The sequence below is a fragment of the Ailuropoda melanoleuca genome, chromosome 15 (assembly GCF_002007445.2).
Source record: "Ailuropoda melanoleuca isolate Jingjing chromosome 15, ASM200744v2, whole genome shotgun sequence".
Classification (NCBI taxonomy): domain Eukaryota; kingdom Metazoa; phylum Chordata; class Mammalia; order Carnivora; family Ursidae; genus Ailuropoda; species Ailuropoda melanoleuca.
The window spans coordinates 74,916,840-74,940,924 of NC_048232.1; the positions used below are offsets into that span (position 1 = coordinate 74,916,840).

The 24,085-nt window shown below is 55.2% G+C and overlaps 1 protein-coding gene across 1 annotated transcript; it reads right to left on the bottom strand.

Moving 5' to 3' along the window:
- Nucleotides 1-3,986: 3,986 nt before the first annotated feature.
- Nucleotides 3,987-24,053, bottom strand: RAB40B (RAB40B, member RAS oncogene family). The gene is made up of 8 exons (XM_034643680.1): nt 23,851-24,053; nt 17,952-18,114; nt 11,763-11,784; nt 10,125-10,185; nt 8,230-8,290; nt 7,451-7,528; nt 6,301-6,523; nt 3,987-5,057 (listed from the first exon to the last, which is right to left on the bottom strand). Exons 1-8 carry the CDS (start codon nt 24,051-24,053, stop codon nt 4,786-4,788), a joined length of 1,083 nt encoding a protein of 360 aa, XP_034499571.1. The 3' UTR covers nt 3,987-4,785.
- Nucleotides 24,054-24,085: the final 32 nt, after the last annotated feature.

Sequence of the window (24,085 nt, forward strand, 5' to 3'; positions counted from 1 at the left end):
TTCTTTTTAATTGATTGAAAAGATGAGTATTTAAAATAGTAAAAATGCATTATAGGGTTTTTATGATATACAGAAGTAAAATGTACACAAATATAGAAAAATGGATGGAAGTGAGGAAGTGAAAATATATAGAGGTATAGACCCCCCCCTCCCCCATACAAACCTCCACAGGATACAGCAGCCGCCCCCAGGGCACACAGCCCCAACAGGACACACAGCCTCCCTGGACACACAACTCCCCTCCCAGGACACACAGACCCCCTCCTAGGACATACAGACCCCCCTCCCAGGACACACAGCCTCCCTGCACATACGGCTCCCCCTCCTGGGACCCACAGACCATCCCCTCGAGGAACAAAGTCTAGACTTTTGGCACAGAGCAGCTGGGCCAACATGTGGGCCATGGAGACGAGTGGTGGCCCTAGGGTCCCCTACTCAGACAACCCTCTGGTCTCTCCCTCACTGTCCCCTGACCTATTTTCCCCTTGCACCTGGACACCCACTGTCCAGGCAGCACCCGTTCCTGCCCCTCCTCCCATGTGTACCCTTGGGCTGCTGACCTACCCTACAAGGTGGCAGACTTTCTGTGTTGGGGCTCTGGGGTCTGAATTTGCCCATGCTGGCAGAGTCGAGTAACTTGATTTCCATATGTGAGGGGATCTCAGGCTGGTGGCCTGTGGTTTGTGACAGGGGCCAGGATCTAATCACAGACTCCCAGACCTGGGGCTCTTCACTGCAGCCCACGGACTCAGAAAGAGCCCTGCTGCTGGAGAGCCTTGCCACAGCCGTCTGGTGGTTACCTCTGCACACGGCAACTGTGGTCACCAAAGCGGGCACTCTGGGAAGGGAGAGACTCGGCCCTTCCTTTGGTCTGCGGCCTCCTACAATGCCTGTCTCACTCCAGGCCCTTCTGTGACAGAAGGAAGTAGGCTGGGGTGCTGCTGGGGGGCTCCTCGCCACAGCCACTCAACCTTAACCCCAGAAGCTCAAAGCTGTACCACCCTCAGGAATGGGTTGAATGGTGACCCCCAGAGACATGCTCACTCAGAACCTGTGACTGTGACCCTATTTGGAGAATCTTTGCAGGTGTGGTTAAGGATCCCAAGATGAGATCACCCTGGATTTAGGGCGGGCCTTAAATCTATGATGAGTAGAGAAGAGAAGGGGAGAGGACAGCAGGGAAGGCCACTTGATGGGAAGGGTGACATTGGCACCACGTAGCCACAAGCCAGCTCGTGCTGACAACTGCAGTCACCACCAGGTGCTGGAAGAGGCCTGGGAGGACCCCCCCCTCCACCGAGCCCCCAGATGGTGAGGACATGGGTGTTCCTTGTTGGAGCCATCTATTTCTGGCAGCCCTAGGAAACCAGCACAGCCCATTGGTAGCTCACATGTCTTTAGGCAGAAGATGGGAGAAGTGGCTTGAAATGAGCGCCAGGCTCCTCACTGACTCCCTCTCCTTGGTGGGAGGGGACACGTTCTCATCTCCGGGGCGCAGACTGGAGTTTGGGCCAGGGATGGAGGGCATAGGCGTTATGTGTGTACCCTATTAAAGCCCAACTTTGTATTTGTAAGAGGAAAATTACATCTAGTGTGTTAACAACACAGGCCTCAGAGAGAAATGCTTCACAGAGCCTCAGAATACCCTGCGTGTCCCTGTGAGCCAAGAAGGGTCTCCACTGGGGACAGGGTACTCTGCGAGGTGTCTGTGTCTATTATGGGTTATTAAGGGTTTTCAAACAAGGGTGGAAATACTGCCAGCCCAGGACACAGCTCAGTTCTGGTCAGGGAGCACCAGGCCCTCACACCAGCGTAGGGAACTTCCTTGCGCACCTGCCAGCCTGCTTACATGAAGCCACCCCATTACCTACACTGACTGTCTGCCCTCAGCCACCCCGCGCTGAGACTCTGCCCACCTCATCCAATTCCCCAGTTTGGCCAACAGCCTTCAATAGCTCAGCACAGTGAGAACACTCAGAAGAGGCGGGAGCCCTGGGGGAAAGTAAGACCAGAGAGTATGTGCATCGCTGGGAGTGAACAGGGCAAGCACCAGGTGCCCCCCTCCCCCGGCTAGGAGCCTGCTCTCCCGGCTGGGACTCCTGCATCCGGCCTGATCCGCAACAGCTGCAACGCTTCCCCTGTTCCCTAGCACTTGCTTTAATGAGGTGATTCTCCAGCAAAGGGCGGCTGCTCCACCCTGACTCCTTGGCAGACCAATGTTAGGGAGCCTGTAACTGACCCTTTTTTTCCAGATTGAACATTTGCCTAGATAGTTGCTCATCAAAGTTGTGAGTTTTCAGTCCAGGAGATTATTCTGCATTGCAGTACAGGGGAATTGAGACAGAATTGTACATAATACATTTTGAATCTAGATGCCTAAAAAAAGAATTACAAACATCTGGGGCATAACCAGGCACTCCTGTTTACACTTTGGGTGGGTTTTGCCAGTGGGGAGGGCCATGGAAGAGACAGACAACGTGTGAGAGCAGCTTTTCTAGGGTTCAGTTTACATTTGATTGTATTTTCAGTATATTCACCACCAAAACATGCATGCTTTATTTCGTAATACGTTCCATATTTCGGTTTATTTGTTTCTCTTTCATAGGAATGCCACTCCCGATTTGCTAAAGCGCTTTCTCCTGTGAAGGGTAATTTCTTGTTGTGGAGGGTCCTGGGGCCAGCATAACGAATTGCCCCACACTGGGGGTGCTCAGCACAGCGGAGACTTACCCTCTCACCGCCCTGGTCTGAGATCCAGCTGTGGGCGGGCCCTGGGGGCTCCTTCCCGCCTCTGCTGGCCTCTGGTGGCTCCAGGCATCCTTTGTCCCCCGGGAGCCTGTGTGTTCTGGAAACATCTGGGAAGAGCTCCAGGTCACAGAGGCTATATTCCTTCTAGAACTTGAGTGCTAGTCTTAAGGAGTCCTTCAGCTGAAGGCAGAACTGAATGGAAGGGAAAAGAGACCTGTTTGGTCTGGTGTGACCTTGCCACCAGGGGACACGTTCCAGTGCCCCACCACCATCCTCAACCTCGGGGACATGCAGCTTCAGTTCTCCAGAAGCGTGTTCTTCAGAGGGGAGAAGGGGTCACCATAGGGGCTTCCTTCAACTTGGACCTCTCCTTACATCCCTCCTGGTCACCCACGTGGGAAAGAGATGCCCCAGCTGGGTCGGCCCTGCATTGGTCACAGCAAGTCAGATGACACCCATCCTGGGCACCCCGGCTGCCCCTACACTCATGGTCAGTGGGTCAACCCTTGTCTCTTCATCCACTGCTGGGCAGAGAGAAGATGCTGTGGCCCCAGCAGGACATCCTCCCAGGCTGGCAGCCCCTGAGAGGCACTGTCCCCTCAGGGTTTACCTGCAGTCCCCTAGGCTGCTCCCCTGTGGACATTTGTTCCCGTCATGCTCAGGGGGCTGGATGACCTTGAGCCTGGCCCTAGGCCTTCAGTGGCCAGCAGTGGCCAGCCTCATTTCTCTTCTCTGGCCCTCAGTTGTTCATCTCTCAGTAGAGATGTTACTTCCAATTCTCGGGTCCCTTAAATTTCTAAAAATCTGTAAATCATCAACAGAAACTGAGAACTGGGTATTCTCTCGTTGCCAGTCGTTTTTAAAAAGTTCCTCGTTGTAACCACGAGCTGCTGCAGAGAGATGTCAAGCAGCGACAGCAGGAGGGTGACACCCTGCCGGGAGCCTTTTCTGCGCACCTGGGATCAGTGATAAGGGCCTCGTCTGTGTGTCTGTCCCGGGTGCCTGACAGAGCTGTGAGTGCCACAGGGGGAGTCGGGAGCCCTGTCTGCTGTTTTTCCCAGACAGGTGCATGTTACAGGGCCTCTCCTTGACACTTCCCACTTTCTGCCTCTGCCTTTCTTTCCAGGGAAGGGAATCTTTATCAGCAGATGCCATTGGTTCAGGACAGGCGATGAAGCAAATGAAATAAAGGGCTATGTGAATACACAGAATCAGAAAGAACCAGCCACCAGTCCTACCAAGAAACAAGTATACGTTTTATTGTCGAGAAACATTTTCTTCAATAACAGTGCCCACTTCATTCCTTACCGAAATGGCTCCGGATAATAATTTCCTTGCCGACCTGGATCTGTTGTGACTGTGCTGTAGCCGTTCGGCACAACTAGAGATATCTTTGGCATTTTCTTCCCTTTGCTTCATACCTTGTGGAACATCGTGTACAAAAAAATGTAGATTTACAGAAAAATATGCATATAAATCACTTATTAATCCCAAACATGGTAAATAACATAGCAAAAACTTTATCAAATCCGTGTCAGACCCGCCCTGCGTAATCTCTGCTTCTCCGCAGAGAACGCTCCGTAAACGAGCACGTTGATGTGAAGAGGTTTACAAGACGGCCCTCTGGCCCTCTCGTGAGGTCCAAGCCTAATTTCTCTCTCCCGTTGCTTCCAGAGTCCCCAGAATGCCCTCCTCACATGCGCGTCGCGGCTCTTACAAAGGCAGTCGTGTTGGGGCAAGGCGTGCGCAATCACCCAGACTGTCACGCCGTCGAGGGGTGAGCAGCGTGCCGACCGCCCCCCCGGACAAACCCACGTTGAAAACAACAGCTTCATGCACATCCACGGAGAAGCGTCGGTCAGGCTGTGCTTTCCCTGCGCGGAGCGGCTGGGGCACGGAGAGAGGTCTCGCCGAGAGAGATCTCACCGAGGGAGATGGGCAGGTGCTTTCCTGGGCCTGGACCGGGCTCGGCGCCCGCCGCGTGTGATGACTCAGCGTGTCCCCCGGAGGGGCAGCGTCCGTGCTCTGGCGCCTTCTTCAGGAGACTTTACAGCTGTTCCTGGGGCAGCGCCGGGGCGGGCTCTGGGGCGGGCGGGGGGCCTTCGCTTTGCGGAGGCCGCTCCTCTTGTGGGTGGAGCTGGCGGTGAGCGAGTAGGAGCGGCCGTGCATCATCCTGGCGTTCAGGCCGCTGGCCATGGAGAACGATTTGAGGTGGCCTCTCAAGGCCATGGGCAGCGGGAGCTTGTCCACCAGGTGCACGGGCGTGCAGGACACCACCGCCCGGCAGCACAGGTCCTGCAGGCTCAGCACTTGGGGAAGGAAAGGAAACCGCGTTTAGTTCACGTTGTCCCGCCGCTCGCCCCCCCCGCCCCCGCCTTCCTTCCCCGGGACTTGGGCTGAGCACTCCAGCCACTGTGCCCACGTGGGGCCCTGGGCAGGGCCGGAGATGGGCCACCCTGCTTTCGTCACCTTGGACTGGAGACCCCTGCCGTCTTTCCCTCCGGGCCCAAGAGGGGGGCAGACCTGGAGGGGAGACGGTGGCCGGTGAGGTCCTCCTGCAGGACTCGCCTGACCTCGGTTTGGGGTGAGAGACCAAGCGTGTCAGGGTGACTTCCCAAGCACACCGCTGACATCGGAAGCATGTGTTCAGCTCTACAGGGACACGCTCAAGAGTGCACCTGAGAAGCGAATGCTTACACCGCTCCTCATGCGAGTCATGCTCCCCGGGATGGGGGGCACTCCTGCTGCGGCCTCATCGCCGCCCCGGCCGCTGAAGAGCTCAGGCCCGGGGCGGGGGTCCCAGCGAAGAGCTCTCTCTGCACGGTGGCTCTCAGCTGGGGCTGGTTCTGACTCCCCGGGACACCTGTGGTTTCTGCAGCTGGGGGGCAGAGGGCGCAGCACCCCGAACGCCCCCGCCCGCGGGCCGACGACCCTGTCCAAGCTGACAGCGGTGCTGAGGCGGAGAATCCCTAACTGAGAAGAACGCGATTTCACTGCATCAGCCCTGTGCTGCCCGACTCGACTCAGTGACTGTCGATCTTGCCCTTTTGTCTCGTGACGGTCGTAGGCTGCCAGGCTCCCGAGGGCAAACCCGTGACGAAGGCCCAACCCAGCAGACGAAACCAGAGGACACAGGTCTGTGGGCGGATTAAGGGGTCTGGACAGGGTTCCAACTTCAGGGTATGGGGTGCCGACAGCGCTCGATGCGCTTCTGTCCCCCAGTTCCCCCTCAAACCAAACGAGCTGAGGGCGACTCATTCCTGACACGATACGCTCTTCCCAAAACCAGGGGTGAAACCTGGCCAGCCGGCCCTCGGGGCGTCCTGCTCTGCGCGGGGAGCTGCCCCCTCCTCGCTGCACACTCCGGTGCTCACGTGCCTCCCCTTGTCCACCACAGACCTCGGAAACGCCCCTCGTGAACCTTCGACACACGGTCACTAGTGATCCCTCTCAGCCCGAACGCGCGGACTCTGAGGACGGACGTGGCGGCTGGAGGCGGGTCCCGGGAGGCGGACAGGGCCGGGGCCGTGGGACGGCCGGACGGGTGCCTACCCTTGCTCGGCCTCCAGAGCCGGTCCGTCCCGTGCCGCAGCAGCACGGTCCTGGCCAGCTCCGTGAAGGACTCGGTGATGTTGAACTTGCACAGAGGGCTGACCTCGAAGAAGGTGACGCCCAGGCGCTCCGCGTAGGCCTGCGCCTGCGCCGTGGGGACCTGCCGCTTGAAAGCCAGGTGCAGGCGGTTTCCCACCAGGATTTTAGGGACACCAGGGGCGTGCTGACGGGTGAGAGAGAGGCAAGGGGGTTACTTGCACGAGCTCTTCTGGTTGCCGGCACCTTTGGTACACGGGGTAAATGGCCTCCTCCCCAAGTTCGTGCCCACCCAGAACCTCAGAATGTGTCCTTATTGGAGATAGGACCTTTGCAGAATGTAATTAGTTAAGATGAGGTCACTGGGGTGGGCCCTAAATCCAGTCACTGGTGTCCTTGTAAGAAGAGGAGAGGGGGCGCCTGGGTGGCACAGCAGTTGGGCGTCTGCCTTCGGCTCAGGGCGTGATTCCGGAGTTGTAGGATTGAGCCCCGCATCGGGCTCCTCTGCTATGAGCCTGCTTCTTCCTCTCCCACTCCCCCTGCTTGTGTTCCCTCTCTCGCTGGCTCTCTCTCTCTCTCTCTCAAATAAATAAATAGAATCTTTAAAAAAAAAAAAAAAAAAGAAGAGAAGAGGACACAGGGGAAAAGCCACACGCCGGCAAAGGCAGGGTCTAGAGTGATGGGTCTACAGGCCAAGGACCGCGGCAGCCGCCAGACGCTGGAGGAGGCGGGAAGGGTCCTCCTCTCCAGCCTTCGGAAGGAGCCGATGCTGCCAACGCTAGATTTTGGACTTCTGGGCTCCAAACTGTGAGATCATGAATTCCTGCTGTTTACGGCCATGCACTTCAGCAGCCTGCAGGAACCTGAGTGTGGTTCTGACCCCTCCGTGTCTACACTGGCAGTCCGGCGGCCCAAACACCACCTGCCAACCCACTCCACACAGCAGGTGGTGCGTGGCCCCAACCTCCGGGGCTGGGTGGGTCTCCAGGTTAGGGTCCCAGTCCTGTTCTGGGAGGTGACACAGCCTCCGTGCTGCAGAAGCCTCGTGTCCTGGCCCACGTGCCTGACACCCCCACACGCCCACGTGGACACTGCCTGGCACACCATGTCATACCTCGTCTATCTCCTTAATCCACCTGTCGATGCCATCGAAGGACCAGCGGTTTGCGATGTCATAGACCAGGATCACACCCTGGGGAGAGGCAACAGGCTTACCTTATGGGACAGAGGCGGGCACAGCCCTGGACCGCTCTGGTCAGTGTGCAGGCTACTCCGTCACGGACTCACAACCAGCTAAATGATCATTTTACTTATTTTAACAGAAAACATATTATTTTTATTTATCTACAAAATGTAGTAGTTAAATGAGTATTTCTAATGATATTTCATGAGCTCATTACTAAACCCTCAAATGTCAAGGTGAGTTGGGGACGAGTGCTCAATCCCCCACATCCACCAGCTGCTCTAGGGACACGGGATGTGGAGGGACTGCAGGGATCACCTCCTTCCTGGGAGCAGGGCCCGCCCACCTGGACAGAGCACTCTCCTGAACATGCACAGATACACACACTCGGTCACGTGAACATAGGTGCACACACAGCCCCACTGCATGCATATGTATGCACAAACACACGCAGACACACGTGTGCACACACAGCTCACAGGCCCACGTGCATGCAGACATGACACATGCGTGCAGCCACGCACACGCACGCACACGCACACCCCTGATGCTGAAGAAGGCCTGCGAGCCACCAAACATTCCTTGGCACTTTCAGCCTCTTGCATCAATACGTATATGAGCTTAACTGCCTTGTCCTCCAGGTAGCCATTAAAGAACATTCCAAACGTTATTACTCAGTTGGTTTGACTTCCTGGCTCAGGGGATGTTACCTGTGCGCCCCGAGAGTAGGAGCGGAATATGGTACAAAATCTTCCCTGCCCGGATGTATCCCTGGAAAAGATGTTGGAGGCCAGTGAGAAGAAATCACTGCTGCTTCCTGACAACGGGGTTTGGGACGTGGGAGCCGTAGCAAACACATCTGACAACTGTCACTCGGTGGCCATCCCACCGCAGATCCCTAAGTTTATCAAAACAAGGAATGGACCCAGGGGGTACGGACACCTGGAACGACCAGAATGGAGCTCCAAGCACCACAAAGCAGGATAAAGAAAAAGCACATTCCCACGGGATGGAGTCCAACAGCTGCTCTCCTGACAGTGGCTCTGAGGACCGACAGGAGCTGCTTCCCAGCATCTTTTGTAAACACTTCCAAGAGTGCAGTGAACACGCCCACAGCCCCAGGTGATCCCTGCGGGTGAGGGTGGGACCACGGGTCTAGGCACATCCTCAGTACAAACGGCTCCACAATCCTCTCTTTTCTCCTCGTCACCTGCAGGTGGTGACCTGCCCCTGCCTTCTGAGTCCTGGACAAGCCACCACGAGGGAGGGCAGGGCCTGGGGTTCGGAGGTGCTTTCCGTGGCCCAAGACGTGGCAGGAGCTCCTCGGTGCTGAGGAGCAAATCGATGGAGAAGTCCCAGCTCAGCCGCTACGGAGTTGCAGCTTTGCCGCAGGCGGAAGCGGCTAGGAAGTTTGTGGGCAAGGAGACACAGGAGCAGAGCAGCCCTGGGGCATGACTCACTGCTTTCATGGGACACGGGTGGCTATCGTGAAGTGGGAACTCCGTGGACGTGGGGTGCTGTGGGTAGGCCTGGGGCATGTCGGGAGCCGCCGAGGGGGTGGGCATGTGACGGCATTCACAAGGATGGGCCGCTCAGATGAAACATGCCATCAGGAGAGATGCCGAGCGCTGCTCAGGGGAGACGTGGGGCAGCCTTAGGAGGCCGGGGCAAGCATGGGCAGACAGCGGGGCCCTCGGATGGTCTCAGGGAGGGACGGAGCCAGGACCAGATAAGCCCTGGACCCTGCAGGCCTCAGGGCTGGGTGCAGGTTGCAAGGCGGAGCAGGCAGGCGTCTGAGGACAACAGGTTGCCTGAGCCTCGCTGACCCTCAGCCGTGGGCAGCCTGGAGGACACAGGCCTCACCCACAACCTCAAACATCCTGGGGGGGGGCAGGCAATGGGAAGGGACAGGGTGCTAAGGGGACACTGTGGAGAAAGGCTCCCTGCTGACCGCCCTGGGAAGGGGCGGGTGGGGCCGGCAGGAGGACCGGCTTCCAGTTAGAGGAGACTCATGTGGCTTGGGGCTTAGGTATGTTTGGGTAGAGCAGAGGACCATGCAGGTCGCCCACGAGAAGGGATGACAGGGGGCCGGGGACAGTAGTCAGGCAAGTTGCATGGGGGTGGTCAAAGCAGGAAACACCAATTCTCCCACTCCCCAACCCCACCTGGAGTGGGAAGGGCAGAGGCAGGGGGGTGTGACCTGAACCTCAGAGCCAGGGCTGCCAGGTGGGGCCATGAGAAAGAGACCCAGTCCAGATCCGGGGGAGGGCCTCTTGCTCCCAACCTCCCACACCTGCCACGGGTCTGTCCCTATCACACTCATGGGCCCCTCCTGGTGCTGGGGAGCTAGAAGGGTTTCAGGAAGGCCATGCTCTGGACAGACGCCCGGGGACCCACAAAGGCCCCAGCACTCCCCCCATGGATGACGCATCAGTGTCCCAGACAAGCAGATCTCCACGTCCTGTGGGGCAGCCCTGGGTCTGCTGGGGCTGGAGGGGGCTCCTCCTAGAGGCGGTACTGGTGCCCTCCCAGGGCCAGAAAAGCCTCTCCTCCCGGGGCCGGGGCTGGCAAGTCCTGCTGGAACCCGGGGCGGGCCCCCACTCACCAGAGCTGCAGTTTCACCCTCCGGCCGTCCAGCAGGATGGTGGTGGTCTTGTAGTCGATGCCTGTGGAAGGGGTGGGGGCAGCGTAAGGGCTGCTGGCCTCAAAGTTATCCTCAAGCAAACAGCACCCGAGAAGAGAACTCTCCTGGGGGAGAGAAGGGACTTCTCACCGGGGCACAGTCACAGTTTTTGAGGTAGACAGACCGGACCCTGATTTGGGTCTCTGGATTTGCACGGGTCCTGGCCACCAGCCCCACTGCTCACTCTGTAGGGCCTCCAACCTTCCTCCCCTCACTCGGCACCAGCCGCCTGGGTTCCCTGGCCGCCCCAAGGCCCAGGCTTCCGCAGCCGCTGCCTGCTATCCGAGGGGAGGGCAGCAGCAGCCAGGAGACGCAGACTTGGACATCAGGCCCCCAGTTTGCAGGCAGCTCCGTGCAGCCCCATGTCTCGCCCCCTCATCTCTGTAACCCTTCCTCCTGCCCCACCTCCCGTCCTGGGTCTGTTCCACCTGAGCTCCACTCCCAGGCTAAAACACGGATATCATTTCCCCAAATTATCACACTAAGAACATAAAGTAAAATGTGTCTCACATATAACGAGATACGAAGCATTACCTCACTGATGTAAAAAAAAATACACGCGTGTATCTGTGTGTGTATGTGCGTGGTGGGGGGGACAGTGAGGACCAGCCCCATGTTGCAGCTGGAAATTTCTGGGTTGTGTTTATTTTGTTTACCCCAACCTTTCCCTATATTAAGTTTCTTCAACGAGCATGCATTTTCCCCCCTAAAAATCAGAAAAAGCAATTAACATTTTTAAACCAATTTTCTACTTCTTTGAGAAGCCCCTCCTGTGTTCACAGAGTGAGTGGCCAGAATGCTTCTGCCAGGTCTGTGGATGAGAGGATGCACTCAGCTGGACCCCGGGAGGGAGAGCCCGTGAAAGACAGAGTCTCCATTAAGTGACCAGAGAAAGCAGGAGACGAATACTGCCTTCCAAAAAGTGGATGCAACACCATTTGTGATCCCAGGATCCAAACCGCTTAGTAAAACCACGCCACCAGGCTTTGTGGTGCTTGCTTTATTTCATTTTTAGACTCTCTCAGGAATGTGTCTCAAAGCATGCAAACCTCAAGAAGGCCAGCCTTGAAGTCATTCCGGGATGTGGCCATGCTACGTATCTTGACAAGGAAAGCTGGAGTAAGAGTTACAAATCTAAAGGGGAATGTGCTTCTGGGGGGCAGACAGGAGAAGAGAGAGGAGCCCCTACACGGGGGCCTCACCTTGAGAAAGTCCTGGAATGGGTGTGAAATCTTAGCAGCTCTCCGCCAAAAGATAAAACCCCACACCCAAGGCTCAGAAAGCAAGGTCCCCAAATGCGGTGGTAACAAGGTGCTGTTTCCAAGTAGTTTAGCTGAGCTCCCTGGACAGACCTACAGTGCTTAGACTGAGCTCCCCCCCCCCGTAAAAGCCCCAAGAAAAAGAACACCATATTCATAAAACCTCTGGTCTTTAAAGTAGGTTGAGGGCCATAGAGTATGTGTGGTGGGGAGATGACAAATTTGGTTTGCATTCTGAGGGTACATTGCCCAAGGGTTTAGGGCAGAGCATAGATATTCTGGAAACTGCTTAGGTCAGTACCTTCAAGCTCTGTGAAATTACTCTTTGAAGTGACCCACCAAGAGCCTCTTCATAGTCCTTTAAAATCCCACGAAACTCTGGAAGGCAACTTCAAACGCCTATATTCTTCCTTTTGCAGTGCTCAGCATTGGGCATATGTGACGTGAGACCCACGCACTAAAATAGAATAGATGTGTCTATAATAGGATATGTTTACACATGTATATTAAGAAGAATATATCATATATAATAGAGTGTACAATCACACAGTAAGTAGAATGTATGCACAGATAATTAAACATATATAAGCATAAAAACATTTACAGAGAGCAACTTCAAAGCTAATTTTGGAAATATTTAATTTTTCCTTTGGAACACTAAAGGTTTTATACCGTCTATGTGAAGCAACAAGTAAGTATCCTTGGAAGTTTATTTTTGAGTCTAGAGAGAACATGGGCTTTGGCATGTCTGTTTCCAGACAAGAAAAGAGAGCTCTCACCATTCACAGGCTGGAGAGGTTTTTCATTTTTAACCTTTAGGACATTAACTCACTGTTTGAACTGGGTTGGCTCCTTTGATTTTCCAAGTGTCCTCACGTACTGATTTTTTAGGTCCACAATAAAAAATAAGTTTTCATAAATTTAAAAGAATTCATTACTGACGGTCTTTTTAAGCAGCCCATATAAACATATAATGGAATATTATATCTTCTCAAAGCCAAGTACAGCGACCTGCGTCTCAGAATCTCACTAACAGTCAACAGTAAAGGCTCAACAGCCATGATCTACACATTAGCCATCACGACTCAAACCGAACTCAATGACTGTGCGGGCGATAGCTCTCATGAGAACAGCCCTGAGGAATAACCTGCCCCTCAGCTACGCTAACCCTGGCCCCTGACCCCTGGGAACACCAACACTGTGGTCTCCGCCGGCACTCGCTCTTTCGGGGTGGCGATGCCCGACCTTCTCCAGGTCCACTGCTTGGCTGCATGCCCCGCACCCTCACCCTTATCGTGGGGACTCCAGGATGGGACAAGCCGGGGCAAGCAGGTGGGGTGGGAGATAAAGCTTGAGAAGGCACTGCTTCCCCACGTGATGTGTGCCTTGGTTTCTCCAGGTGGGGAAGGTGGGAGTGGAAATGGGTCAGACCCACCGGGGCCACGTAGGTTCCCAAGTGTGAAGGCCCCACAGGGAGGAGCTCTGTGGGGCCTGGGGTCAAATCCCAGTCCTGACACGCAGCGATTTCCTCGTGCTCCCCTGTGCCTCAGTTTCCCCTACCACCTGGAAGAATGCACTGGCCACGGCTACTTACAGCCTGAGTGCCGGCCACCTGTAGTGGCTTCCCTTCAGCAAAAGCTTCACTCTGTCCCCAACCCCGGGTCTAACGCAGCTGTGCCTGCCACAGAATCCCCAGACCACCTCGCTCCCTGGTCAGGATCTCCTCTCCCCACAAACTTACTTACGGAGCTGTTCTCTTTCATTCCTGCAGTGTTTCCTTTTTTCTCCTACTTATGTGTTTGCTCTTCTCCTATTTATTACTCTCCTCTTCCCTGACTCTGCTGCTGGCTACCGTGCACTTCAGCCCCCGAGAGCCCAACATTTTGACCTTAGTAGTGTCAGGGTGACGATCAAAGGCGTAATTCACGTCCGCTGCACTCAGCTCATTCAACGAACACTCTGTCCATCAAAATGAAATAAAAACACGCCAAGGCTTCTAGAACAAACCCTGTAGGAATGAATGCTCATTGAGTGAGTCAGAATAACAGAGAGAAGAAGAGAGATAATTTTAGCCTTCTTTAAAAAAAAAGAAAAGGAGGTGTCAAATGCCAAGCCATTCGCTCCACTTTTAGCTCCACATGATGAATAAATAATTCAGTTCAGTTCACGCAGCACATGCTTATTTCTATTTCAGTGAGCGAGCAGGCTTAACCGTGTGCCGTCCCGTAGAAGGCTTCTCTTCTGGCGTAAATACTGGCGAAATACCACTTACAAACATGTTCATCTTCGAGGAGCTGACTTTTGAGAAATGTGTCTAATGCTGAATGAAAACATCAGAAAGCAGACCAGGGATTGCCAAAGGCTGAGGGGAGGGGTTCATCTTGGGGCGCCTGGCTGGCTCAGTCAGCGGAGCGTGTGACTCTTGATCTCGGGGCTTTAAGTTCGAGCCCCACGTTGGTTGTAGACGTTACTTAAAAATAAAATCTTGAAAAAATAAAAATACAATAAAAACAAAACAGTTCATTTTATACTATATGATTTTCACCCCAAAGAAAACGTACACACATGTGTCCTTCCCAGACCTGGCTGTGCTTGGCTCTTGGGATCAGAGGGACAGTCTGCTGGAAGATGCGGGTGCCTCACAGAGCCAAGGGGTGGGAAGGGCTCAGGGCGGGTGCCCTGCCGCAGCCACGGCCAAGGCCAGCACTGGCCCCTCGTTGGGCCCCTTGAGCTTCTGAATGGTTCTAAAAGCAAGTCACATTCTAGGCAGGGATGTGAAGTGTGTTCACCACAGTCGCACAGCGGGCAGTACCGACATGAACACCAATTATCTCTCTGCATATCTCCTTTTGGAAAAGTACGTTCCCCAAATGCTTCTCCCTCCTCATTTTTCTCTCTATACCAAAGTGGAGGAATCAGGTGCTCCCAGGTGAGGGACAGTCCAGGGGCCTCCAGTCTCCTCCTGGCCTGGCTGTCCCAGCTCGTCCACACAGCTCCCATTCCTAGCGGCCCTGAACCTCTCTTTCCCCACCTTGGGAGCTAAACTTTCTCACTGCTGGGCAGGAATAGGACCACCACTGGCTACCTTGGCCCAGGCACCCAGTGCTCTGTGCTGACCAGCTGCATCCAGGAACACTGGGCTCTTGCAGCGTGGGGCCCGGCACCCCTGCACACCACCCACCACCAGTGAGATCAGGAAGTAGCCGAGATCATCTCTGAACCATTATTTGGGTGTAGCCAGACAACAGCCCCTCTTTCCAGAGTCCCAACACTTTCAAACCACAGGGCTGCCCTCACTGTGCCTCAGGGCCTTAACTTGGGGCACTGCCGGACCTGGACTCAGGCCACTGCCAGCGCCTGGCAGGTCAGGCCAGAAGCGGCATCCTCCCCATTCTCACCCTACTTTGCACAGGCCTGCCGTCTGGGAGACACAGCTGGGAAATCCTCACTACCCTCCAGGAGGGAAATGGGGGCAGCATCTCTGATGTTCAAGTGCATGGTTCTCGATGCTACTGGCACTGTTTCTGTAAAGCCCACCTCAGCCAGGGTCTCCCCCCGGCCCATGGGCCGCTGTGGGCTGAGGCCCCCAACACCTCCTGTCTGGGACGCTCTGCTCAGACAGTCAGCTCAGTCAGCCAGCGGGACCGTATTCTAACACGTTCCCACCCACCGAGGCTGCACATGTTTTCAGAAGGAGCTCCGAGCCTCCTGCTTCAGCCTCCTACCTGTGCAGTCGCAGGAGCTGAGGTGACATGACATTGTGGGGGAAGGGGATGCCCTCATCACCGGACATGGCTGTGCCCGGCCGAGTGCCTGCCCCAACGGCAGACAGCAAGCCCAGTCACCTGTCTGTGCTCCCAAAGACAGTTCAGGGTGAAGCACCTGGAACTCAGAGTCATTTTCCCCACTCATCTGAAAGATGCCAGGGGCCTCAGTTTATGGTAAATACCTGGTCTCATGCGCTAAGCGTCAGAGGGCGAGAGTTGCCTGCATGTCACCATGGACAGAGGGAGAGGAAGTCGGGGGCCAGCTGGGGAGGTGCTGGGCAGATGCGGGCCCCTCTGCTGAGCAGTTATCATCACAGGACAACTGGAAAACAACCACACTGGCTTCCCTGAAAAGCCCACAGAAGCGGCAGCCGTCTGGGTGGGCGGCAGCAGGGGTCTCCTCTCTGGGAAGGAGGCTGGGGGAGGCCCCGTGGCTCTGCTGGGCACAGAGCTGCCTCCTGGGCTCATGCTCAGCCAGACCCCCACAGCCCACGGGAGAGGCGGGTGCCCTGAGGTGGGTCGCCAAGCTGGACACCTCCGAGCCATTTCCTGGCTAAGAGAAGAGGGCAACCGCTCTTCAGCTGTGCCAGCGCAGATGCCGCTGTCCTGCTCAGACAGGAGGTACAGCGTGGGCTCAGCTGAGCCGTGGCCAACATCATGACCAGCTGAGCCCTGAGCTCCAGGGCTGAGTGATTTTTCAGACACCACAGTAGGGCCTGGGTCACTCCCAGGTTTCCCCACACCCAGTGGCACATCCTTTGGGCCCAGGGTGATGAACTCAAGACGGTGTGGGAGGGAAGGATAGAGACCCTGTGTCATCTGCAGAAGGACCAGGGACTAGCTCCTGGCCGGTCCCCACGCTCTGCTGACCGCCACCTGCCAGGGGAAGAGTAGAGGCAGAGGGTGCTTGGCCCCTCGGGAGACAGAGGTCAACTGCAAGGTCCAGTCCCTCCCTTGTCCAAAATGCCCACAATGACAACCACCAGCAGCTGGAAGATTCCAGGAAGGATTCTCCCCTGCAGCCTTGGGTCTGGGTGGTGGGGGAGGCCCTGCCCACACCTCGAGTTCAGACCCCTGGCCTTCAGAGGCATGAGAGGATAAACCCACCCATTGCTGTTAGGCCCCTAGTCTATGGTTGTTTGTTACAGACACCCCAGGAAATGGATGCGCCGTCCAGCTGCGTTCCCGCACAGCGTCCCCACTGCCCGTCCCACCCAGTGCTCACGGACAGTGCGCTCAGGGCCAAGCGCAGACGCCCAGCCTCGCAGGATGGATCCCAGGTCTGACGCCTCTGGCTTTGCCTCTCCCGGACGCCAAACCAGCATGAGGCTATTTAAACCCATGAGGCAATGGTCTACCTTTCAGAATGAGCACATCACTCTAGACTAGAAGAAATAGATTTTACTTCCAAAGGAATTTTCTTAGTCTAAAAGATAATTTAATGTTCTTCACATTGACCAATTTATTTTCCCCATTAAGACAATACCTTTCAGCCTTCTATATTGGGGTCCACTAGAATTTAATATATATGCTTACGATTCTGCCTCTGTAAACTTCTTTTTGTCTTTAACCAAATAAAATGCCGTTTGTGTCACGAGTCACAACATGGTTCAAATCCACAAGCAAACTCGGCTGAGTCCCATTTGGGGAAGGGAATTCATTAATTATTGGCTGCCAGAGGAGGGATTACACAGCCCACATAAACCAAAGCCTGAGGCTCACATTCAGCCAAGGAAACCCCAGGACAGTGGTGACGACCTTCGCGGCTCTGTGCCACCGCTTTATGGGACCATCTCCCCAGGGATGAACGTTAGCAGGTGGTTTCAGGTGGGAAACTCAGACGTCCATGGAGAGATCGCCAAGCCAGGCTGAGCTCCAAGCCGGATCGTGCTGTAACAGGTGGCGGGTTGAGGCTGCTCTACGTGCCCGGGACAGCCGCCTTCTTTTCCCACCTTGTGGTTCCAGCAGCGTGGAAGCCTCCCTCTCTCCCAGCTGCGTCTCTGAACACAACCGCCATGTGAGCTCCCCATGGGTAACGGACGTGTGCTGGGCTGCCTGATTCCACGCCATGCATGCCGCTAAACAGAGGTCAGCTCCTGGAATGCAGGCCTACTCGGGAGACACGGACCACATGGCCAGCTCTCAGCCATGGGGCCGACAGAAAGTTTGCGAAGGGCAAACATAAGGTGTGACACAAATAAAAGCATCTCAAGAGCGACACAAGTGGCATCCTGTTCGACGAGTCTCTGTACATTAACAGAACCAAGAAAAAGAGTCTGCGTGTTCATTGATAAGCATCTTCAGAACGTTCGTGCCTTAATCAGCGCAAATAGTTCACACCCGCGTCTCTGTACGTATACACACGTGTTTATGTACGTGCGTACCGTGCTCACGCGTGTGCGCTCTGCGTAGAGCACATGACACAGACACAGGGCGAACACACCTAGAGACCCTGGGTCCTGGGACGTATCTGAAAGCCTCTAAAACCCGTCACTGAGAAGTCTCACACCGTGTGCGGTGTGCGTCTCCTCTCAGGCGGTGGGCCGCGGACAAGATGGAAGAAGCCACCACGAGCCGAGCCGGGACGAGCGGCCAGACGGCAGGCACAATGCGCCCTGGCGGGAGGGGCACTGCCGGCAGCCAGGGGAAGGAGGTGGCTCTGCGCACAGCACCCACAGAGGCTGAGACCTCCAGGTCCTCACAGACGTGGGGGCAGGCCGTACCTCTGGAACTGAGACGTTTACAAACGAGGGGGCAGGGACCCGCTTCCAGAAGCCCGGAGTGCGGCGTCTCTGGCCGCAGGCCACGCGGGGGCCCGCAGCTCTCCCACCGCGTGCTGCCGACAGCGGGACCAACCTCAGGAGGTGCCGGAGCGGCTCCAACAACCTGGAGAGGAGGCCGAGGGGGCGCCAGGTCTCCCGGGGAAGCTGGTCGCAGCCTCCAAGGAGGAAAGCAAAAGCCGTCTGAGGAAGGTGAACCTGGAGACCTCGGGGAGCTGCTAGCCTACGGGGTGACCGCCTTTTACATGGTTTTGTTTGTGAATCTGATAAATCGACATCTACGAAGTTTTAAAGCCCAATTCCCCGGACACTGCAGTTCTTTTCAGTGTTTGCATAGACACAATTCCTTCTTTGCAGCTAATTTAGCTGAAGAAGTCAAGGAAGAAAGCTTCAAATGTTAAAAAAAAAAAGAAAGAAAATCTTAATGGGATATCAGCTCACAGCCTGCGATGGGAGTGATAGGCTCCATCGCTTCCGACACACCTTGCTGCTTCTCTTCACCCCAAAAGGCCTGAGTGAGGAGTCAGCAGGTGTGACCGGCAGGACCAAGGCAGGACCACGCGGCTGTCGTCCTGCCCCGCTGCGGCACCCAGAGCTAGTGACAGGACGCAGGGGGTGCTGGGTGGGTCTCCAGCCCGAAGCTGACCCTCTACACAGCAGGAACCTGGGCTGGCTGGATCGGAGCCCTCCTTGTCCATCACCCAAGAGCAGGGTCGCCCTGGGTTGGAGTCAGAGGCCAGATGAAAGGGGCAGTCCCCACCGCAGGGAAGCAGGGCTGAATGATTGGGTTTAAGGAGAAAATCTGATACAAAGGCAGTTTTATTATTGTCAAATACATGGAAGCATTTATGAATAATTTAAAAAACGAATACATTGAAGAAATTTCCCATATGCTTTTGGTGGCACCGCGGGAGGTAAGGAAGTGGAAACCCGTCTCCTTCTTAAGGGATTACGCCGCAAAGAACTAGGGAGGAAATATGATTCGGCTCTCAGTCCGGACTTGAAAGTGATGGCTTTATAAACCGTGTTTCGAATCTTGAAGTGGTTGCCAAGGGAAACCACAGAGTAGCTGTAAAATCAGCAAATCCACCACGGTCTGCAGCGCCATAGACGGCAGCAGGGAGCGAGCATGCTTCTCCCGGCGGAACATTTGTCAAAGGCAAATAGAAAAGCAAAAAACCCCCAAACAAGGCCACCAAGTAAAAGTGCTTTGATGGTCCCCACAGGGAAGAAAAGCCACTTCTCTGAGCCTTTTCTGAACCAGACGGGCCGCAGAGGGGCCCAGAGCCAGCCACACCATCCACACTCCTGTTCTCGCTCACGCTGTGTGATCTTGAGAGAGTTACTCACCCTTTCTGGGCCCAATAACATAACCTATCTCATGACTTGTTTGTTCTACACTCTCAGTATTATTACTAGCTGTTAGCAGAAGTGAAACAGAGAAAGATGGGATTTTCCTGCTGGCAAAAGGAAGCTGGAGAAGCAGCCAGGAGAAAGTCATCAGGAAATAGCGAGTCTCTTTGGGAAAAAAGTTGGGAGGCAAGAGATTGCAGAATTTAGTGTCCATTTCATGTACTTCCCTCTCCCAATGTAGAAACTCAGCAATCAGAAAAGGAAAGGGAACGCAGTACAGCTGGAGCTAAGGGGAGAGACCCTCACCAGCGAGCAGAGAGGAAGACCTCAGCGGTGGCCCCGACTTCACTCCCCACACGAGCTGGGCTGTCCGGGCCTTTTCCGCAGCACTTCTACCTGGGAGGAGGCCGAATGAGGTACCAACCCTCCATATCTGAGGGAGGCTCCAGGGCCAGCAGGCCCCAAAGTGGGAGGTGGGCCCCTCAGCTATTCTACATGCATAGCACACTGTAACAAAACATTATAAAGGAAAAAGAGACAAAGAACCCAACCTGAAACGAAACATGACCCAAGGAACAGAAGGACATTCATCCCAATTACTTCATGCAATGGAACAATTTAACAAAAACATTAAGTCGGCAAAATAAGAGATTTTTTTAATGAAATAAATTATTTAAAGAAAATTTTTAAAGATTTATTTATTTATTGGAGAGAGAGAGAGCACAAGCGGAAGGGGCAGAGGCAGAGGGAGAGAGAATCTCAAGCTGACTCCCCACTGAGTGTGGAGCCCAGCACGGGGCTCCGTCTCACCACCCTGACATCACGACCTGAGCTGAAACCGAGTCAGACGCCCAACTGCCTCTGCCCCCAAGGGCACCATTTAAAGAGATTTTTAAAAATTGTAAATGAAAATTGTAAAAGTAAGGAAAAAAAATTGCAGACCAAAACAACATCATTACTAAACTAATAAAAAAGCTAGAAACAGCTAGAAACAGTTTACTAAAATAAAAATTGCCAACACATTGGAAAGGTTTGAGATGCCCACAGAAATTCAGAAGAGAGCGACAAAAAGATCGAAGCAGGCAGAGAGAAGTGAAGGGATGTGGAACACAACACAAGGATAATGGGTACAACAGGCAGCATCACGGCCCCCAAAGGTATCCACACTGTAATCTGCAGAATATGTGACTCCAAGAGGTTACACGGCAAAGGGGAGTTAAGGCTGCAGAAAGAATTAGGTTTGCTGATCAGCTGATCTTCAAATACAGAGATTATTCTGGATTAACATATAGCGCCAGCACCATCACAAAGGCTCCTAAAAGCAGAAGAGGGAGACCGAGTCAGGCTGGAGAGGTGCAGCATGAGACAGGTAGCATTACTGTTGCCAGCTTCGAAGGTGAGGAAGGGGCCTGGAGCCAGGGAGTGCAGGAGGGTTCTAGAAACTGGATAACGCAAGCCAACAGACTCACGGCTGGCGCCTCCAGAAAGGACACACCCCTACCAACACCTCAATTTCATCACAGGGAGACTGTGGCCCCCCAGAATTGTCAGATGATAAATCTGTGTTTTAAGCACTAAATTTGTGGCTACAGCAGCAATAGGAAACCTGACAAATGCCAAACCAATGTAACAGATGCTTTAGGGACATAAATTTCCCTGAAATTAAATACAAGACCTGCAGATTCAAAGAGTACACAACGTACCGGAAGTTCAACACCAAGCATTAGGCTTCGAGACAAGGTCTGCTTAAGCTGAGGAGCTCTGAAGAAAAGGCAAACACCCACAAGGAGAGACCAGCTGACCTCAGGCTCCATGGCAGCTCAGAGCCAGTGAGCTCGGGAGTGCAGTGGAACCATGGGGACAAAGCGTGGAGGGAAAGAACATAGAGCCTGAGGATACACTCTAACCTCACTGAGACCCTGTTCACAGATAAAGACAATGGACAGACATTCTCAAACATGAAAACGCTCATGAAACCCTCATGAGCCCTTCCTGGAAAATGGCTGGAAATGAAATGTAGCTAATTAGAGCGCCAGCAGAATACAGAAGTCACAGACACAGTGGTGGCGGAAAGGCTCGTGGTCAGCGCCGAAGGCACGTGAACATCTGATACTGAGGGTCTACAGCCACTGTAGCCCCAGTAGAGAAACTGGGGCAAAGTCAGAGCGACTGCGGCGGGGGGGGTGCACGCGTAGTGGGGGGTGGTGGTGGTGGTGGTGATAGAAACAGGAGCTGGAAGCACCCTCCCCTTCCATTGTTCCATGCTGGGGGCACTGACGCAAAGTAAAACGTGTCTTTAATAATAATAATACTGATAATGATTCCAACTTCTTACAATCCCCTGGAAAGTGTCTTTTTAACCTAAAACCTCCCTCTGTGTGGAGGGAAATCCTTTAGAAGAAAGCATTAACTAGTTGCTTTTACAAGTGCTCAGTTTGATTATAACAAGAAGAAAGTCACGCAACAGAGCGTCCCCAAGCCGCTGTTCAAACAACCAGGACACATTCTGTCCACATTCCTCCTATTTGCGCACATCACTCACTTACCCTAAGAACTCAAAACTACAGCTTGTTCCCCCAGGCACACAGTTTTAAAAGCACGGTGATTCATTTGTTCAGTGTTTAATCCTCCACCCACTGAGCCCCAGGCCCTGAGGACACTGCCTCCCCCCCCCCCCCCCCCCCGCAAGAAACAGACAAAACCTGCTGTCCTCCAGGAGCTCAAGCCCCAGAGCTGTGCGTCCAGCAGGTCTCTGCCACACCTCTCACCAGCCAAGTGTCCTCGCTGTTGAACACTTGAAATGTGGTTAATATGATCCTTTCATTGTATCTCATTTTCACTCCTTTAAATTTAAAACATCTCACATGGCTGATGGCATCACCTTGGATAACACAGATCTGCAATCAGAGACCGAATCTGCATTTTCACAAGTCCCCTGGGTGACTCTCACACTGGCGGCTTCAGGAAGAATCCAGGTTCTTGGCATTGGTTCTCCAGAACCAACCCAAAACTCTCCCCAACTTTCCCCCCACCCTCACGCCTCCAATCTTAAAGACCTGTCCCAGGCCATTCCACCTAAGCCTCTCACATCCCTGCACGGAAGCCACACCTTCCCTCCCTCTGCCACCTCATGCCCACATAGCCCACCTTGCACCCTATCACAACCTTTGCCCCACACCTCCTGCCCCTCTTGCATCAGATCAAGTTGATCTCCAGTGAGGTCCTCCAGACCCAGAACTTAGCATCTGCACTGTCCTCTCAAGTCTGTGCTGCCTGGACAGGGCAGAAAGTACACCTAGACTGACTGGAATGTCAAGACTCCACTTCCGGGGCTGATCTCCTCTGCTTCTGGAGAACCCGACAGCAAGCCCAGGAGACAGACAGGGGCAAGACCCTGAGCAGCCAGGTTTGTGTTGGAAGTGTGCCTGGAGCCCCGACATGACAGTGAAAAGGTGATCGCCGGCAGGTGCCCTTCACAGCCGCCGACCTGCACCGTCAGAACAGCCAGCCTGGGTGAAGACCCTGACTCTGCTCCCACCTGCTGGCCCAGCTTTCTGCCCACCTCGCTTTCTTCTCCTCTCCCCCGCCCTTCTTTCCCTCCTAATGTCCACTCCGTCTTGGGGCATGCGGCCCTCAAACCTCAAACTTTGGGGACCCTCTGCCCACTGTCCTCAAGCTCTGAGTCCTCTGGCTCCCCTCGACCTGGAACCCACACTCCTTCACCTTCAATGGTGCTTCCCTTCCTCGCCCTCACGCCGCATTCTCCAGGGTCATTTGGGTTTCTTGCCCTCCCGCGCCTGTTCGCCAGGGCGAGGAGCCCCTCGGACACACCAGGAACCTTGGAGAAGCCTCCAGACTAGTTATCTTGCTTCCCCTCTCCTTCCCCTTCCATCTCACCCACGCGCAGAGCCACCACCTGGGAGCCTACACCCGCTGCGCTCGGATCCCACGATCCATTCCCTCCCGCCCGCTCCTTAACCCCCACGCATCCTTTCCAAACGCGTCGCACGCGCTTGTGGCCTCCCGGATGGACCCACTCACAGCAGCCCGGCTACCTCCTCCCCAAACCCCATCTGCGTGGTCCGTCCGCTCTCCTCCGCCTCGCCATCATCCCAGGTCAGATGTACCCCAGCACTCTGCGCAGCCGCTAGCTCCCGCGGGGAAGCAGATCTTGGTGAGACCATGGAGGACGCGCTGTGTTCCCCACGTGCGGAACTGGGGGTGCAGCAGGGGACTCCCGCGAAGCGCGCGCCCGACTCAGGCAGAGAGGCGGGCCGTGAGCCCCGCGCTCCTCGATCCGTGGCCCTTCGCGCACTCCACCCCCTCTCCTCTCTGCGCCCCCTCGGCCCCGCTCCCAGTCCCTGCACCCCCAGCTCCTCGGCGCGCTACTCTGGTGCCTGGGTCCGGCTCCACCTAGCCCGCCGTGCGCTCCCCTGGTCCCCGGTGCGCTCCCTGGCCCTCTGCGCGCTCCCCTGGTCCCCCTCTGCACTCTCTGGCCCGCCGCGCGTTCCCCGGGCCCAGCGAGCTCCCCCGGCCCCTCTCCTCCCAGTCCGCCGCGCGCTCCCCCTTGCGCTCTCTCGCCCGCCGCGCGCTCCCCCGGACCCCCGAACGCTCCCGGGCCCGCCGCGCGCTCCCGCGTCTCCCCGTGCGCTCCCGGGCCCGCTGCGCGTTTCCCTGGTTCCCGGTGAGCATCCTGGTTCTCTGCGCGCTCCCCTGGTCCCCCC

Bases quoted from the DNA above. Each gene is read 5' to 3' on its own strand.
- RAB40B (XM_034643680.1), bottom strand. From the start codon at position 24,053: ATGCTCACCGGGAACCAGGGAAACGCGCAGCGGGCCCGGGAGCGCACG. The intron at 18,115-23,850 runs GTGCAGAGGGGG...CCTCCTCTCCAG, and splicing joins AACGCGCGGCGGGCCAGAGA to GTTGTTGGAGCCGCTCCGGC. The intron at 7,529-8,229 runs GTAACATCCCCT...GCCTCTCCCCAG, and splicing joins CCTACTCTCGGGGCGCACAG to GGTGTGATCCTGGTCTATGA.